Raw genomic sequence first — 16,264 nt, 5'->3', positions numbered from 1 at the left:
AACTAAACTAAAACAGACACAGGAGAGAGTTGGAAAGAGCTCCCAATGGCCAAAGCTGGAACAATTTAAACAACAAAATACATAACTTAGTATTGAATTATAACCCAAAGGAAAGATCCATAAAGGCACAGGTCCTTTATAATAACTGATTACATAAATAGGGAAAAGGAACAAATCTTCCTCGCAGAAGAATCTTAAATAATGGGATACAGGTAGACGTACCCACCAGGAAGCGGGAACGTGCCTTGAGTGTGGGTTCCACTTGCTTCCCAAGAAGAGAGTATGGGAAGGGTAAGGTAGTAAACGTCACAGTGGAGAAAGCAGACCCCAGCTTACCGATGTAATCAAGGTTAACATCACCAATAAGTCACGTGGACACCACGTGGGCATCACATGCCTCCTGCGATCATGAGACAAGAAGGGCCCTTGGCCTCTGAGGTATTCGTCCCCCAAACCCAAAACTTCTGTCCAGTCATCAGAAAAACACCAGAGAAACCCAAATGGAGGGCCAGTCTAACAAAATTCTGACCAGAACTTCTTAAAATTGTCAGGGTCATGGAAACCGAGGGCGGACAGAGGAAACTGGTGCTGACCAGAGGACACCAGGGAGACATGACAACAAGACACAATGTGGGATCCTGGATCCGATTCCTGGACCAGAAAAAGGACATTAGTGGGAAAACCGGTGAAATCTGAATAAAATCTGGAGTTCAGTTAATAGTCATGTACCCGCGTTGGTTTCTTAGTGTTGACAACGGTACCATGGTAATGGAAGATCTTAACAGCAGGGAAACAGACATTTGGAACTCTCGGGGCCACCTCTGAAATGTTTCTGGAAATCTATAATTATTCCAAAGTAAAAACTTTATTTTAAAAAGTCACATGGTGGGGGGCTGCCTGGGTGGCTCAGTAGGTTGAGCCTCTGCCTTCAGCTCAGGTCTTGATCTCAGGGTCCTGGGATTGAGCCCCACATTGGGCTCTCTGCTCAGCGGGGAGCCTGCTCCCCCCTACTCTCTGCCTGCCTCTCTGCCTACTTGTGATCTCTGTCAAATAAATAATTAAAAACTTAAAAAGGAGGTCTAAAAAAAAAAGTCACATGGGTACAAATGTCTGAACCAGGATTCAAATTCAAATGTGTCTGCCCCCTTTGCCCATACACTCCACCTCCCTGCACCATCTCAGGCTAGAAAGCCATTCCCAAAAGCTCCTTCATGGGTCTGAGTGGCTCCCCATCTGCCCATGTTTGCCTTCTAGGACCAACCTGGCTCACGTTTTCTTTGCCCCATGACCTCCTTTTGAGAGGTGAAGGATGCTCTGGTCCACCCAGGTGTGTTCGCATCTCAAGCTCATTCCCTGGTGTTTCTACTCTCCTGGGTGATTTGGGTTTCAATGTTCATTGGCCTCGCCAGAAACTACCTCTCCTGTGCAGCAGCCATCAGACTCCACATGGGAACTGATGGGGTTCCAAGAAAGATAGGTCCCCAACCTGACTCCAGGGCTAAAGCACATGACCTAGGATAGGTCTCTCAGCACACACCACCCCCTGGCCACTGTGATCAGCCCAGAGGTAGCCCCATGACCTAAGCTGGTCTAGTCAGAAAGCATCCCCGGACTTTGACAGGGAATGCTGGGACGAAGACAATTCCCTCCTTCCAGGGGCACCTGGGTGGCTCAGTCATTGAGGTTCTGCCTTCAGCTCAGGTCATGACCTGGGGTCCAGCTCAGATCAAGCCCCATATTGGACTCCCTGCTCAGCAAGCCTGCTTCTCCCTCTCCCTCTGCCTGTTTCTCCCTCAGCTGTGCTCTCTCTCTCTCTCTCTGTCGAATAAATAAATAAAATCTTTTAAAAACAAAATACCCTCCTTCCATGTTGTGATGTGAATGAAGAAGCCCCTGGAGACCTTAGGATGAAGACAATACCAAGGACAACCAAGTAGAAGAATGGAAAAAGCAGAGTCCTCAGTGATGTCACAGAAGCTGCTGGATCAAGCCTTGCTTGAAGCCCACCTTGCCCATATACTTCTTAGTTTTGAGACCTGTGGTAGGCTGAGACATGGTCCTCTAAAAGATATCTGCTTCCCAGTCCCTAGAATTGGTAAGTGTTATCCTCTATGATAAACAAGGGAGGGGGGACAGATTTTTCAGGAGGGATTTAAGGTAAGGACTCTGAGATGGAGAGATTATCTGGGTGGACCTCAAATAAAATCCATGTATCCTTATCCTTGGGAGGCAGAGGTAGCTCTGACACAGACACACAGAGAAGAAGGCAGTGTGACCCCAGAGACAGAGTCTGAGTGGTGTGGCCACAAGCTGAGGAGAGCTGGCAGCCACCAGAGCTGTGAGAGGCAAGGACCCATTCTCCCCTGGCAGACATCCCCACTACAGGACAGAGTCCTGCCCTGCTGACACCTGGATTTTGGCCCAGCGATATTGACTTTAGATTGCTGGCCTCCGGAGCAGTCAGAGAATACAGTCCTACTGGTTTAAGTCACCTGGTGTGTGATCATTTGTTACAGCAGCTATAAGAAACAGACACAAGAGCCAATAAAGTGTCTTCAATCTCTATGACTGGTTGAATCCAGTATCTTGTCAGTTGCCACCCAAAGCAGTCTAATTCACACCCAGCCCTGTCGTCCCCTCCTCCAGATAAGAGGTGAGCTCTCCCCACTGGGAGGCAGCCAGAGATCCTCTTGACCTTTAGCTAGAGGAAGTGGGGCTGGAGGGGGGCAGCATCAGACAGCTTGCAGACTCCAAGCCAAGGCATCATGGGAGTTTATTTACAGAAAAGTCATAGCCACCAGGGCCCATGCAGGCTCTGGCCAGAAGACCCCAGATATATATACATCTCTCTATATATGTCCCAGCACCCGTCAGCACCAGAGCTGTCCCCAGCCGGGTCCCTGCCAGAGGGACCAAGAGTCAGGCAGCATGAAGGGAGTGAGCCCCAGTCCTTGCCAGATATCACAGGTCACCTGTGCAGTCCCTATGCCAGAGGAAGACACTGGTGTCGGCCCTAATGTGGACTGGGAGGAGCGTGAGGACGGGCTGTACTCCGGACACCAGGCCATGGAACACCAGCAGTGGCCTGGGGCATGTGACACCAGAGGTCCCTGCAGACCTGTCGGAGCTGGACAGGGAGCTGGCGTCCCACCCATCATGTGGGGGGCTCCCCCAGTCTGCTGGGTGCACTTGTGATCCGCTTATTCTCTCGGAGGTTTCGAAGGCGGGCACTGAGGCTGCTGATTTCTTCCACATAGGCCTGGGGCACCCACCCCTTCTCACCATCTGCCAGGCGGACCCCCTCCAGCCAGCCTAGAGCCACACGGGCCAGGAGCAGCATTAGTGGCATCAAAGGGACACCAGGGCCGGGTCTGCCAGGGAAAGCCTAGGCCCTGATGCAAGCCTTGTCTGCACCCCGGGGCAGAGGTGACCTCATCCCAGCGTCCCAGTTCCAGGAAGGACCCTGCCTCTAGCAGTCTAGTAGATGAACTTCTGACCTGTTTTTCCTGACATCCTCTAAGAAGGGTATTTCCCATTCTTCCCCATCCGTCACTCTGAATCCTCCAGCTTTAGAAGAGGGAAGTTCTTCCTCTTGTCTAACTTGATTCCTACATGCTGTGGTTGATCAACACTTGCACAACCTTTTCCTGTGATATTTTAGCCATCTAGCTACCTCCTGCCCACCTGGGTCCCATCAGGGAGGCCTTCCCAGGAGGTCCCTCTCACCATCACTGGTTTGGGTCCTCACAGCCAGGATATCCGTCTTCTCCAGAGTCAGCTCGTCTGGCTGCAGAGCCTTGTATGTCCTGACGCACTGAACCTGGGGGCGGTCTGACAGCCCAAGGGAGAGTCAGGGAGTCCCCAGGGGAGGATGATAGGGGGTGGGGAGGGGTAGAAGGAGGAAGGAAAGGGGTCAGAGGGTGGCTGCTGCTGCTTCATTTTCTCTGCGCCTCCCTCTGCCCACCCTGGCCACCCCCTCCTCTCTTACCCTAAATACAAGCCCTTGGTGAATCCAGTCCCTCCCAGCTTGGGTTATTGCCCAGGGCTCTCACCTCCCCAGCTCAGTCTAACACCTTGACGCTGACCTCCAGGTCAAGGTCCACCTGCCTCCAGACACTCCCCATAAAACACTAATGGTCCCTTCATATGCCCCTGTTGGTACTCCAGGGCTCCCTCTAATCCGTCCTTCTCAACTGGGAGTCAAGTTACATCACCTCCCCGCCAATTATAACCCTCTGGGGCTTCCAACTCCTCTGAGTAAAATCCAAAGCCCTCCCCACAGCCTACAAAGTCCTACATGGTCTGGCATTGTGCCCTCACTGGCCCCCCTTCCTCCCTTCTCCCCCTCAGCAACACTAGCTGCCCTGCTGTTCCCCAAACATTCTGAGCTCCCTCCTGCCTCAGGGCCTTTGCACTGCCTATCCTCCTCCCAGGAAAACTCCCCCCCACCAAATCTTTTCATGGTTGCCCCTCTTCCTCCTTCAGGGGCCTTCTCTGACCACCTCTCAGGAATGGGAGGCTCATCCCACAGCTCAAACAGGACTCTTAGCCCAAGCCAGAGAATCTGCTTCAATCTAGGCCCTCTGATCTTTCTACCACAGGAGACAGGCTGACAGTATTGAGAAAACCACAGGCTTTGGGGCCAGACCTGGCTTGAATCCCAGCTCTACTCTCTACTGGCCTGTCTGACCTTGGGCAAGTTACTTAACATTTCTGAGCCTGTTTTCTCAGATATGAGAAAATGAGTCTACCCAACGGGGTTATCAGGAGGATTAAGTAAACTAAATGCGTATAAACGTGGCCAACACCAGGCCTGATGAGGAACAAGTATGGGTAGAAACAAGCTCCTTTCCTTTTCCCTTCGTTAGCTGAGCCCTAACTCCCCTGCTCGGGAACCCTCAGCCGCAGCATGGTGTCCGCTGGATCAGGGTCCCTCTCGGACTGGGCAACACTCTGGCTTACCAGCCTCACTCACACCCCAGAGAGAAGCCTCTAGCTCAACAGAGCTGATCCCCCATCCCGCCCCACCCCATCCTGTGGCCACTTTGGTTCCTGCTCCTTTGCAACAGAGGCAGAGGCAGAAGTGGAGACAGATCAGGGCGTCAGTCTCAGCTCTGCTGCTTACCAGTTCAGTGAACTTGGATAAGTCACTTTAACCTCTCTGAACCTCTGTTTTCTAACTGGTAAGATGGGTTTGTGTGGGGATGAAATGGGAGGACACAAAAGGCTTTGCCATCAGGTACCGCCTGAGCACTGGGAAGGAGGGGGGGGTTCCAGCCTGGCTTATGAAAATGTTGCCGCTCTTTCAAGGGTCTGCACGGCAGCCCCTGATGGCCCCAGACCGGCTGGTCTCTCTCCCCGCCGGCTCTGCCAGCAACAAGGCACCAGGATGGGAGGAAAGGGGGAGAGCAGTGAGGGACCCAACCCCAGGGGCATGTGGGCCCAGAGGCAGGGTGGGGGTAGGCAGACTGCTACCTTGGCCCTCGCTGAAGAACTCCTTATCCTCCTGGGAGCTGGAGGGACACAGGGCTGAGATCCATCGCTGCTTCTCACTTCTAGGGAGGGGGAGGCTGAGTTGTCACAACGTGCAAAGTGCAGTCTCCCAGGGCCAGGGTGGTGAGACAGGGCTGGGAGGATTGGGCATGGTGTCCAGGCTCAGGGCATGCCCGCCCCACAGCCCTGTCTGTCCCCGAGCCCGGGGCCCCACCCAGCTCTGAGCCTAACAGAGCAGGCCCGGAAGCCGCTGGACGCTGGACGCTGGACGCCAGCTCCACCCGTGGCCTGCCTCAGGCCCTGTCCTACAACCACACACCGCAAGGCCTTGTGCCCGCCCAGGGGTCCTCGCCTCCCACGCCTAAGCCCACTCACTCCGTCCGGGCCCTCAGCAGGAACTGGTGCTTCGCGTGGGGCCCATGGAGAAGCTGGAGGAGGAACACGTGGCCGGGGACGCCTTGCAGCTTCAGGCTCAGGTCCTTCACCTGCAGCTCGGCCATCCTGGCATGGACGAACACGGCGAACTTCCCTAGCCTGCGGGACCGGGGCAGGTGAGGTCAGCCCGCTCACCCTTGGGCTCCCTCCCCGGGGAAACTCAGAAGGCAATCACCTCCCTAAAAGCCCGCAGGTCTCCACAGGGAATGGGGAGTGCCATTCTCGCGGACTTCCTGGCAGAAGAAAAAGGTGACAAAACTAGTCCTTGTCCCGGGGCACGCTTTAAGGTTCTCTGAGTCCCTGTTCTAAAGAGCCGATAGGCGGCCCCTCGGATGAGATCCCTGTGCTGCTTAGTGTCTGACTCTTGGACCACGTTGAAGCTGAACTATGTCTCTCCTTTGCTATTCTATCCTAGTGCTCCACACTGCCAGGCCCATCATTTGGGTCCAATAAACACTTGTGGGAAGGATGGGGAGTGGAGTGGGTCAAGGATGTCCCACAGGTCCCTTCTTCTCAACCCGTCTAAACAGAAGTCAGTATCTCCCAGTCCAAACCAGACCCCTTCACTGTTCCCCAGTCCAGGGAAAGACTCCGTCAAGTAGCCCAGGAGGAAACTCAGCCATCATTCCAGACTCTTCCCTCTCTCTCCCCACACACCCCGCCAGCAGCTCCATCCTACCCAACTCCTGACTGTCCCTGGAATCCGCATCCCACAGGCCCCCTACCATTTTGGGGTGGATCTACTCTCATCTGGGCAATCTGTAATAGCTTCTGGTCTCGCCCCTTCCAGTCCATCCTCCAAACTGGCCAGGAGTAAAATGTCACTCGTCTACGTAACTCTCCATGCTCCCCATGGCCCTCAGAAAGCACAATCTCTGTTCTATGACTTTCAACAACCCCACCTCCTTCTCCTGGCCTTCCCCTCTACGAATCTAGCCATATTTAGGCTTCATCCTCCCCCAAACACACTCTGCTATTATACCCTACTGTGACTTTGCTATATCCTCCCAAACTCCTTCTCCACCTGGAAAACTCCTATGTATCCTTCAAAACCCAGCTCAAATGTCCCTTCCTCTTTGAAGGTTTATAGATTCTCACCCCATACCAGGGGATGCTAACAGTAGGAGTGCACCTTTCCCCTAAAAACCCTAACCAGGTGGTTATAAGGATATAGCTTAATTGTCCTGAGAGCTCCTATAGGCAGAAATGACCCTAGCACCCTTCAGGGCCTCAAAGAGAACAGGAGTTTGGTGACACTTTTGTGAATGAATGAATAAACCAGGAATGAACCCTTCCCATAGCCTAAGAAGTCCTTTCTTCATCACATCCAGCCTGAAGGCTTACCTCACTCAGAAAGACTTCTCCCTTATCCCAAACTGATAACAATCACAGATAATGCTGAGTGTGTGTTTACTGCGTGCCAGGTACTGTGTTAAGCTCTTTCCCCCTCTTATTATCACACTGAGTATCCCTACCTGATAGTCTCTGTGTTACAGATGGAAGATAAGATAATACAGTGGTTAAGAGCCTGGGATCGGACTTCAGACAGACCTGGCCTCCCGGCTCCTGCGCTTACTAGATCCATGCTCTTGAGAATAACAAGGGAACCTACTTTCCAGGCAGATGCTTAGAGGATTGGGGATACTAGTGCAAACAGCGGGGGCACCTGGGTGGCTGAGTGGGTTAAGCCTCTGCCTTTGGCTCAGGTCATGGTCTCAGGGTCCTGGGATCCCTGCATCTGGCTCTCTGTTCAGCAGGGAGCCTGCTTCCCCCTCCTCATCTGCCTGCCTCTCTGCCTACTTGTGACCTCTCTCTCTCTGTCTGTCAAATCAATAAATAAAATCATTTTTAAAAAATTATGCACACAGCATGCCTGGCACAGGACAGGCACTCAGTAAATGTTGGCCATTATCTTGATGAGTTAGGTCGGAGCTGAGACTCCAGAACTGTGCTCTTAATCTCTGCTCTACTCGTCTTAAGCTCAGAGCACCACTGAGTCCTCTGTACACAGCCTAGCCCTTGGTTCTCAGGTCTGGAAAATGGACTGGCCTCACATCGCTGCCTTTTCTGGGGGAGCCTCCAAGGCTCAGGGTGCCCCAGCAGCACAGACAGGGGCTTCCAGGCCCAGTGATGCCTCACAGTAGGGAGAAGGGACCTGGCTCCGGTCTACCTCCCGCACCCTGCCTAGACTCACTCCTTCCTCCGGGAGAGCAGCAAGCAGTCGTTGAAAAGGTGCAGGTAGACTGCCTTGCTGGACAGCTTCAGCTTGGCAGGCGGCGCTGCGGGCAGTGGTGCCAGCTCCACTAGTTCCCCATGCCGAACCAGCCAGCGGGCTTGCGAGATCAGTGGGAAGATCTGGAAGGATGGGGAAGGCAAGGGGGAGAAAAGGTCAAGCCCCGGACAGCAGGGCAGACAGCACAGAACAGGGGAGGGGAGGAGGTGGGGGGTGAGGAAGCGGCCTGCTGTGCCTGGGGAAGGACGGAACGAGAGTGGCCCCTTGGCGGACCCCACCCCGCCAGCGGCAGGTGTGCACCTTGCCCTCAAAGTGGATCTTCTTGCTCAGATGGATGAGCTCCTCTGTCCTCTTCATGGACTGCACACTGGCATTGCACTCTTGCACCAGCTGGGGAGGCCGTGTGTGAGTCATCTGTGGTCCCCCAACCCCGGCTCCCAGAGCCCAGCCTCAGACTCCCACCTGGGAACCAGAGGCTCTGCTGGCTGGGGCTCATTTCGAGATATGCCGAGGATCTGGGGGGCGGGGTCCTGGAGAGCCAAGCTCACCTCCTTGAGTGCATTGAAGGCCCTGGTGGCCATGTCTTCGTCTTCCGAGCCCTGTGCTGTCCGTTTCAGGATGTTCTAGAGGGTGAGGTCGGTGTGGTGAGGCAGACCGGGACCTCCACCCAGAGCCCTGCCCGCCAGTGGTTACCCAGGAGGGGCTGTTGAAGGCATTGCACCATGCCCCCCACAGCGCTCACTGTAGCCCAGTGCCCTCCAAGTACCTCCACCAGCATCTTGAGGCGGGTGATCCTCTGAAATGGCAAGATGAGGAAGGAGGTGAGGGGCAGACGTTGGCATACGGGAGACTCCTCCAGGCGAGCCAGGATGCCAGGGAACTTGGGGTTCTCCAGGCTGGAAGACGGGGAGGGACCTGAGGTCACAGATGGGCTCATAGATCCTATGAACCCCCAGGATCCATGACCCCGGCCACCCTCTTGGTTTTTCAGGTGTCTTCTTGTCACATCCTTCCTGCCCTTTGGGGTGGGGTCTAAACTGACCCTGGTCAGAGAGCCCTATTCAGGAACCATTACCGCCTAAGACTCCCTTTATCTCCGACCCCCACCACCCCACGCCCGCCTTTCAGAGCCTCCAACCCTACAGCAAGCGCTGGTAGGTGCGCTCCTGGTAGGCCTGGTTCGTGACATAGGGCAGGTACACTCGGCGGAAGGCTGGACAGTGGTGCAGCACAATGTCACACACACTGAAACGCAGGACATCTGCCTCCAGCCGCTGCTCCAGGTCCTGCAGAAACCTGAGGGGTCCGGTGAGAGGTCAGGGTCAGGGTCAAGGCGAGAACCCAGACCTGGGAGCCCGGCCAGTCACAGGCTTTGTCCCCGCCCCCACTACACCTGACCATACCACTCCCTCACCTCTCGCTCGTGCTCTTGACTTCGGGCAGTTTGGAGAATAGCCATTGCTTGTCCTGTACCCCCAGACATTCGCTCAGTTCAGCAGATCCTAAGAAGTGGCCCACGGCCACCGACAAGCTGTGGATGTAGGAGGCCTCGGACGTGATCAGCTCAAATTTGGCCTGAGTGAGGGGGAGGCGGGATGGAAAGGGCTGGACCGGCCCGCCTCAGACACTGTGAACTCACCACCCACCCTTCCGATCCCGCCTTTCCCTCCCGGTCCCCCTGCAGTCCCAGCCCCACTTCCGATGACCTAGTACCTGCCGGGTGAAGGGGACCACGTCTGGCCGCGCGCTTTTGTTCAAACTCAACGGAAGACCTCGATTGAGAGGTGGAACCCCTAGCTCCACCCATCGGGCCTGCCCCGCAGCCGGGCCCTCTCAGTCCTTCGCCCACTAGGCGTTTTCTCTCCAGAGGGCTCCGCCCCTCCTGGTCCTCGCTTTCGCGGTCCCACCTCGGCCGGCCCAGCCTGACTCCGCCCCTCCGCCGGCCTGTTGGCTCCACCCCGGACCCCACCCCTGATCCCACCCCTCCTTCCAGCGGCGGCTCAGTCCCCGCTAGCAGCCACCCCCAGGTCCTCGCACCCACCTTTCGCATAGACGGTCCCCCCGGCCTCGCCCTCTCGTGGCCCCGCTTTCCCCGCTGGGTCCCACGCCCACCTCCAGCAGCGTGCAGTCCCGCTGGCCCGGTAACCCTGGGCCCGAGGCCCGGCTAAGTCGGGGGACCCGACCCCGTCCTCCTGGCCCCGCCCCTTCTGTGGCCCCGCCCCCTGCGGGCCCCAGGGCCACCTCCCGGCCGGCAGCCCCGCCGACCCCGCCCCGCCGGCTCCCGGCGCCCACCTCCTGCAGTTTGCAGTCGCGCAGGCTCAGCGTGGCCAGGACGCCGCTGCCGCGCACGTCGGGGATGTCCTGCCACAGCGAGAAGGTGGAGCCTCGCGCCGAGCGCTGCGCCCGGAAGGAGCTGCTCGGGGAGAGGTTGGCGCGCGGCGGCCCGGGTCCCTCCTCCGCGCCCTCCGCCTCGTCCCCCGGGCCCTCCTCCTCGCGCTGCTGCCGCCGCAGTTCGCGGGCGCTGGCCACGTCGCTGTATTCCTGGTAGAGGACCGCTGGGCGGGGAGAGGGGCGGGGGAGGGCCGTGGGGCGCCCGCCTGCCCGGTCCGGCTCCTGCCCGGCTCCCCGAGAGCCCGCCTCACTAAACGAGCCTTCGGACGGTTCGGGTAGCGGGACACCGTGAACTCGTTCACTCACGCACTCACTCCTTCCAGAAACACTGCTTGCGCACCCACTGCGTGCTGGCCACTGTGCTGGCTCCTGAGATTCGGCTCTCCCTCCTTCTCGCCAAGATCCTAACCTCTCAACTCTCCAAACCCCCCGCCCCCAGCCCCTTCGTCCCACGTACTGTTAAGGAGAAACCGTGACTGACGCCGCTCGCTGGAGCTCCTGGACCCCAGAGCCAGCTCTTCCGGCGTGTCCAGCCTAGGAAACGGACAAGGTCAGGGCCCTTCTTCACCTGCACCCCTCCTCGTACCGAGCGCGCAGTGGGAGATGGTACCTGGGCTCGGGCCAGCCGCTATGGCACCCGCTCGGGTCAACAGGGGCTGGCATCACCAAACCGTCCACCCTCATCTCTACACTGCGCGACTCCCTTCTAGATGCTCTTCCTGGAGAGGGCGAGAGCTGAGGGTGGGTGGCTCCAAGAATGGCGCTGGGCGCTGGGGTGCCACGCTGCAGCTGACCAGCACCCAGTCTCAGGTGTGGGCCTTGCCCCATGCTGCATCTGGTTCATGGCCTGCTCTTAGGGCCCAGGGGAGAAGCTGGTACCTTCCCGAGCTGTGCCAGTGCCTGACCCTGGGGTCAGCACCCTGGCTGCTGAATTCCGCCCCAGGCGTAGGGAAGAGTGCAGGCGGGTCATCAACTCCGAGGCTGAGAAGCGCCTGCGCTCAGGCCCCTCCAGGCCTACTCTGGAGGATACGGACAGCTCCGGTGGCCTAGGCTCCTCTGTGCTCAGGGTCTGCTCTGCTGCCTGGCCAGGCTCCAGGAAGACAGCATGGGCTCCCGGGCTGCCAGGGAGCTCTTCACGCTGATAGACCCTCATCTTGCGCCCTGTGGGGAAGTGGGGTGAGCGCACTGGCTGGCATCCGCTGGGCGCTCTCTCCACTCCTCCCTGTTGCTACCCTGTGGTCCAGAGCATCTGAGGGAAAGGTCAGTGTTTTGGCCAGGATCTGGTCCCCGTCCCCAAATGGGATCAACAAGAGGGCTAGCAGAGAGAACAGAGTGCCTGACTGCAGTGGGCAAAGGGCCAAGAGCCCAGGACAGCCACTCATCTGCTGTGCAGCCTCTGAGAAGTCACCTGTCCTCCCTGATTTCCAGTTCTCTTGTTACTAGAATCTACCACTTGTCCTGCCTGTTTGGGGGAACGCTGGGGCTTATGAGTCTTAAAAGAGCCACCCAACTTCTCCCCTATCTGTCCCACTAGGCCACCACCCCCTCACTCAGAGTGACTTACAAGCAGATTTCTTCTCCGAGCCGTGACTGGCCCGGCGCTGTGGCTGTGGGTGCTGGGGACTCCAGGGTCCCTCCAGAGCTTGGGGCTGGGCACTAGGACAGTGTGGCCAGCTGCCAGCTCTGCTGGACCGCAGCCCCCCACTGGTGGAGATCTCGGTGTCTGGGACTTCCGGGGATGGTGGCCATGGCAGCCCTTGGAGAGGAGCAGGGGTTGCCAGGGACCAGCGGCTGCCTGGAGCCCGAAGCTCTTCGGGGGCAACAGGGAAGAGATCCAGACACACAGGGCTCGGGGGCTGCAGGCTGGGCAGCTCTGCAAAGGACAGACTCTCCTGCTGACACACAGCTACTGGGCGGCGGTCAGTGCCACGTGGCCCAGCCAGGTGGGACTGGAGGGTGGCAGGTGGCCCACAGTCCATTCCTCCTTTGCTCTGCCACCCACCTGGGCCTGCAGGGGAAAAGGTATGAGAGGCAGACACAGAACAGGAGGGCTGGCCAGCAAGCCACCTTTGTCTTGGAGGCCTGGACAAACCCTTGTGTACACACATGCGCACACATCTGTTCAAGCACACTCACACACCTAATCGCATAGTCACAGCTAATACTTCCTGGGCACTTACCGAATGGCAGGCCAAGTGCTTTATATATGTCATTTCATCTAATCCTCACCACCCTGAGGTGACGCTAGTTTTATCCCCATTTTTTAGGTGAGGTAGGGGAGGCACAGAGTTTACTTGGCATATGGGGGAGCCAGGATTCAAACCCAGGCAGTCTGGCTTCTGAGTCTGTGCTTTGAACCAGCTCGAGCATTTTCAACTCTCACTGACCTATGATCAGACACACATACATATGTTGTCACACAATCCGTGTAGGTTCCATGCACATGCACACACGCTCCCTTCCAAGGAGACACATGGACATACACACTTTCATGGGTACACTCAGACACTTCATATTCACAGGCTTACACATTCACACACTTTTCACACAACTACATATGTTCACAGACTCTCTCTCTCTCTCATACACACACACACGCTGACCCATTAGATATTTATGTATCTGCTCAAGCTTTCTCACACTCCTGTTCTATTCACACTCACACACCGAGATACCAACGCAAACACACAGGCCCAGAAGTCCTTGCTTTGGTGTTACCCAACCTCCGCTCCCATGCCCAGAGTTGCAGCCTTCAGCGCTGAGTGGTGCCCACACCCTGCCAGGCTGGCTGGGAGGGTCACAGACTGGCAGGCGGGCCACCACCCAGATCAGGCTAGGCCCTCCCGGGAGAAGGGCAGGGAGATGTCCCAGCTCCCCAGTTTGGGGCGAGAGAGGGGTTCTTCCCTACCCGGGCTCTCAGCCCCAGATCGAGCCAGGCTGACTGGGTCCTCTCTGGGCAGGAAGTCATCCCCAAGGAGTCTGCCGGAGCCTCGGGACAGGCCTGATGACAGAGGGATCTGAGCCCCCACAGCCCTTCCCCCGGCCCTCCACCAGCTGCCCTCCCATAGCCCCTCACCTCTCCAGCCGAGGGCCGCTGCGGATCTTGTTCTGCTCCTGCTCCCCACGGCTGGGGAAGCCCTCTCTCTGCCCAGCTGGCTGGGGGAGATCCCACCCAGACAAAGAGTTTGATTCATCAAACCCTGTGGTGAGGCAAGCGGGAGGGAGGGAGGGAACAGGCAGCGGGCTGGGCGGGGGCCTACCCTTGCCTGGCCTCACTGTGGGCAGGCGGGGCAGCAAGGACCCCCCCCCCCCAGAGGCCCCCTCTGGCCAGAGGAGCAGTGCCCAGCCTGGCAAGGCAAGGAGACCCAGGAGACAGAGATAGAGATAGAGACCCAGAGATACGGAGAGCCTTTAGGCAGCATCTCAGCATGGGAGACCCCAAAACACTCAAACCCAGAAAACCACAGATGCTGAGACATTCAGGGACCCAGGGATGGAGACAGAGAGACAGAGATATCAAAAATGTCATAGACCAGATACTCAGAGACAGATGCAAAGCCTGGAAAAAAACAGGGAGACAGATGGACAAACATTTTGTGGCCCACCGCGTTGCCAGTCTAGTGAGGAAGCTAAAAATGAGAACAGTTACAACTCGGGGTTGGCAGGAGCCAAACCAGAGGAACCATCAGCGCTGGGTTCAACTTGACCTGAGCATTCCAGGAAGGCTTCCTGGAGGAAGTAATGGCTAACTATTCCATCTGAAATAGCCAGGGACCCAGTAAACATGGATAGGGAGAAAATCTTGACCTGAGAGAAACAGTGACAGTGTCAGTGACCGAGGGATGAGGGAGGGATAGAGGAGAGGACCGGGGCAGCGGGGGGACCACTCTATCTGCACAGCTTCTCCCCTGCTCTCTTCAGTCCCTGCCTGGGGAGGGGCTGCTCCTAAGAGACAGTTACTCTGCCAGGCCCTCTCCACAGGGACAACTTTAGCATGTACCTTAAACCTCTGTCCATCTGAGCATGTCTCTGTTTCCTCATCTGATAAATAGGCCACTCATACCAGCTTTAAAACACTAATGTGTGAATCAATGACAGCGCGTGTAAAGCCCCTTGCATATGGTAGGAGCTTCGTAGTTGATAAGTATTGTAATTAGTATTGAGTATTGTAATTAGTCTTTCTCTAGTCGGGCAGGTGGCATGGGCCATCCCACAGATGGGGAAACTGAGTCAGTGAGGATAAGACCCACCGTTCTTTGTAGGAGCGTGTGGAAGGAGACTCGGGACCACTGCCTGCCAGAGAAGTCTCTTTCTCTCCAGGACTCTGAAGTTCTCGACGTAGAAGTCCTATTTGCTTCCGTGAGGACCCGTGGGCAAGTATATGCACATGCTTCTGCTCCCTTATATCCTGGGAGATCCTCTCCACTTGGATCTGGGGACCCCCTGGAAGGCAGGGAGCACACCACCCCCACCCCCTCCTGAGTTACAGGGATAAATGAGCAAAAACATGGAAGCCTTGGGGCAGGAGCACCCCCTATTAAGAGCTTAGAGGAGAAGCCTGGGTGAATGCCAGGGGAAGGTGGTAGGTTTTCTGTAGAGAGGAGGCTGGAGGCAGGTCCCTAGGGGAAAAGTCAGGGATGAGTCAACCTCCACCTCTGTCAGACCAAAAGGCAATGACCCATCTAGCTGGGATACCAGCCCTATGGCCTTCCAGAGATGTGGCCCACTCAACCTCGGTGCTCGGGACCAAGGAGGGGTTGAGCTGTGTTCATATTGTGTGCAGCTCATCTCTGCTAGGGAAAAAAAAAAAAAAAAAAAAGGAAAAAGCCTCAGGAAGAGAACTGGCCCCAAGTAGCATGGTCATCCCCGGCCCCAGAAATGATCACTGAATATTCTAGTGCCGAGGGTCATTCTGGAACCTACAGGGGAAAACCCCTGCCAAGGTTCAAGCCCAGTGTTGACACTACCAGCTGTGTGGCCCTAGGTGAGTCATAGCCTATTCCTGGGCCTCAGTGTCCCCATCTGTAAAGTAACACGGAAAGTCCCTCTTGGCTGCCCCCTCTAGGAAGCCCAGGTCATCACGAGTGTCTCCATGGCCAGAGAAGGACAGTAGGGACCAAGGAGGGCCCCATCTGGTGGACACTGCTAATCACACAGACAATGGACCCAGTTGGCAAGGCTGGCAGAGAGGGTCTCTGGATACTACTGTGGTTCAGGGAGAACACCTCTCGATTCCTATGCCCAGGATTTCCCTGCCCCCTCCCTGGTCCCCCTTGCCCCAGTGCCCAGAGGAATAGGGCCCTGCCATGGCTCCTGTGCCCCTTCAGGGATAAAGCCGAGTGGAAGATCATGGCTGGAAGGGGGATCCAAGCCAAACAGGCTGTGGAGCCTCAGGAGGCCATAAGTGGGTGGGAGCCCGGATCAGAGGCCAGGCGGGCAGCACAAAGGACTCACTCTGGGAACACTGGCGGGAGGAGGATGGGACTGCTGGCAGCAGGGTGGGGCCCTACCTCAGCCAGGGAGCTCCGTCCAGCCTCCGACACGGTCCAGGGCTCCAGACCACCTGGGGGCTCTGGGGTTGCAGCTGGGTCCTCAGGGGGCGATGTCAGCATGGCCCCTGAGCCGGGCAGTGCACGATCCTGGGTATTGTGTGGGGCAGGGAGGGGGGGAGGCGAAGGCGGAGGGAACCTCGCAGGCAGGCAGGCGGGCGGC

At 57.0% G+C, this 16,264-nt stretch overlaps 1 protein-coding gene across 3 annotated transcripts; it reads right to left on the bottom strand.

Annotated features, from left to right (window-relative positions):
• Positions 1–1,863: 1,863 nt before the first annotated feature.
• On the bottom strand, positions 1,864–16,264 carry ARHGEF19 (Rho guanine nucleotide exchange factor 19). Of its 3 annotated transcripts, XM_047728126.1 has the most exons (17): positions 16,063–16,264; positions 13,629–13,752; positions 12,117–12,560; positions 11,432–11,713; positions 11,163–11,271; positions 11,010–11,086; positions 10,454–10,716; positions 9,576–9,736; positions 9,305–9,457; positions 8,928–9,057; positions 8,710–8,784; positions 8,462–8,551; positions 8,123–8,283; positions 5,869–6,027; positions 5,476–5,555; positions 3,727–3,831; positions 1,864–3,312 (listed from the first exon to the last, which is right to left on the bottom strand). In XM_047728126.1, exons 1-17 carry the CDS (start codon positions 16,162–16,164, stop codon positions 3,155–3,157), a joined length of 2,673 nt encoding a protein of 890 aa, XP_047584082.1. In that variant the 5' UTR covers positions 16,165–16,264; the 3' UTR covers positions 1,864–3,154. The 3 variants fall into 3 exon arrangements, with proteins under 3 accessions (XP_047584082.1, XP_047584083.1, XP_047584084.1); XM_047728127.1 differs by lacking the exon at positions 13,629–13,752 and having other exon boundaries at positions 16,063–16,147; XM_047728128.1 differs by lacking the exons at positions 13,629–13,752; positions 16,063–16,264 and adding an exon at positions 13,461–13,615.

The sequence above is a fragment of the Lutra lutra genome, chromosome 4 (assembly GCF_902655055.1).
Source record: "Lutra lutra chromosome 4, mLutLut1.2, whole genome shotgun sequence".
NCBI classification, from domain to species: domain Eukaryota; kingdom Metazoa; phylum Chordata; class Mammalia; order Carnivora; family Mustelidae; genus Lutra; species Lutra lutra.
Note: the sequence above shows the minus strand (reverse complement) of the source record. Positions and strands in the feature narration are given on the sequence as shown.

What these genes read in the sequence shown, in the direction of transcription:
- ARHGEF19 (XM_047728126.1), bottom strand. Translation starts at nt 16,164, where the DNA reads ATGCTGACATCGCCCCCTGAGGACCCAGCTGCAACCCCAGAGCCCCCA. An exon ending in GCCTCAAGATGCTGGTGGAG is followed by an intron (nt 8,785 to 8,927) that starts GTACTTGGAGGG and finishes CTCACCCTCTAG; the next exon opens with AACATCCTGAAACGGACAGC. An exon ending in GTTCTTCAGCGAGGGCCAAG is followed by an intron (nt 3,832 to 5,475) that starts GTAGCAGTCTGC and finishes TTGGGCTGTCAG; the next exon opens with ACCGCCCCCAGGTTCAGTGC.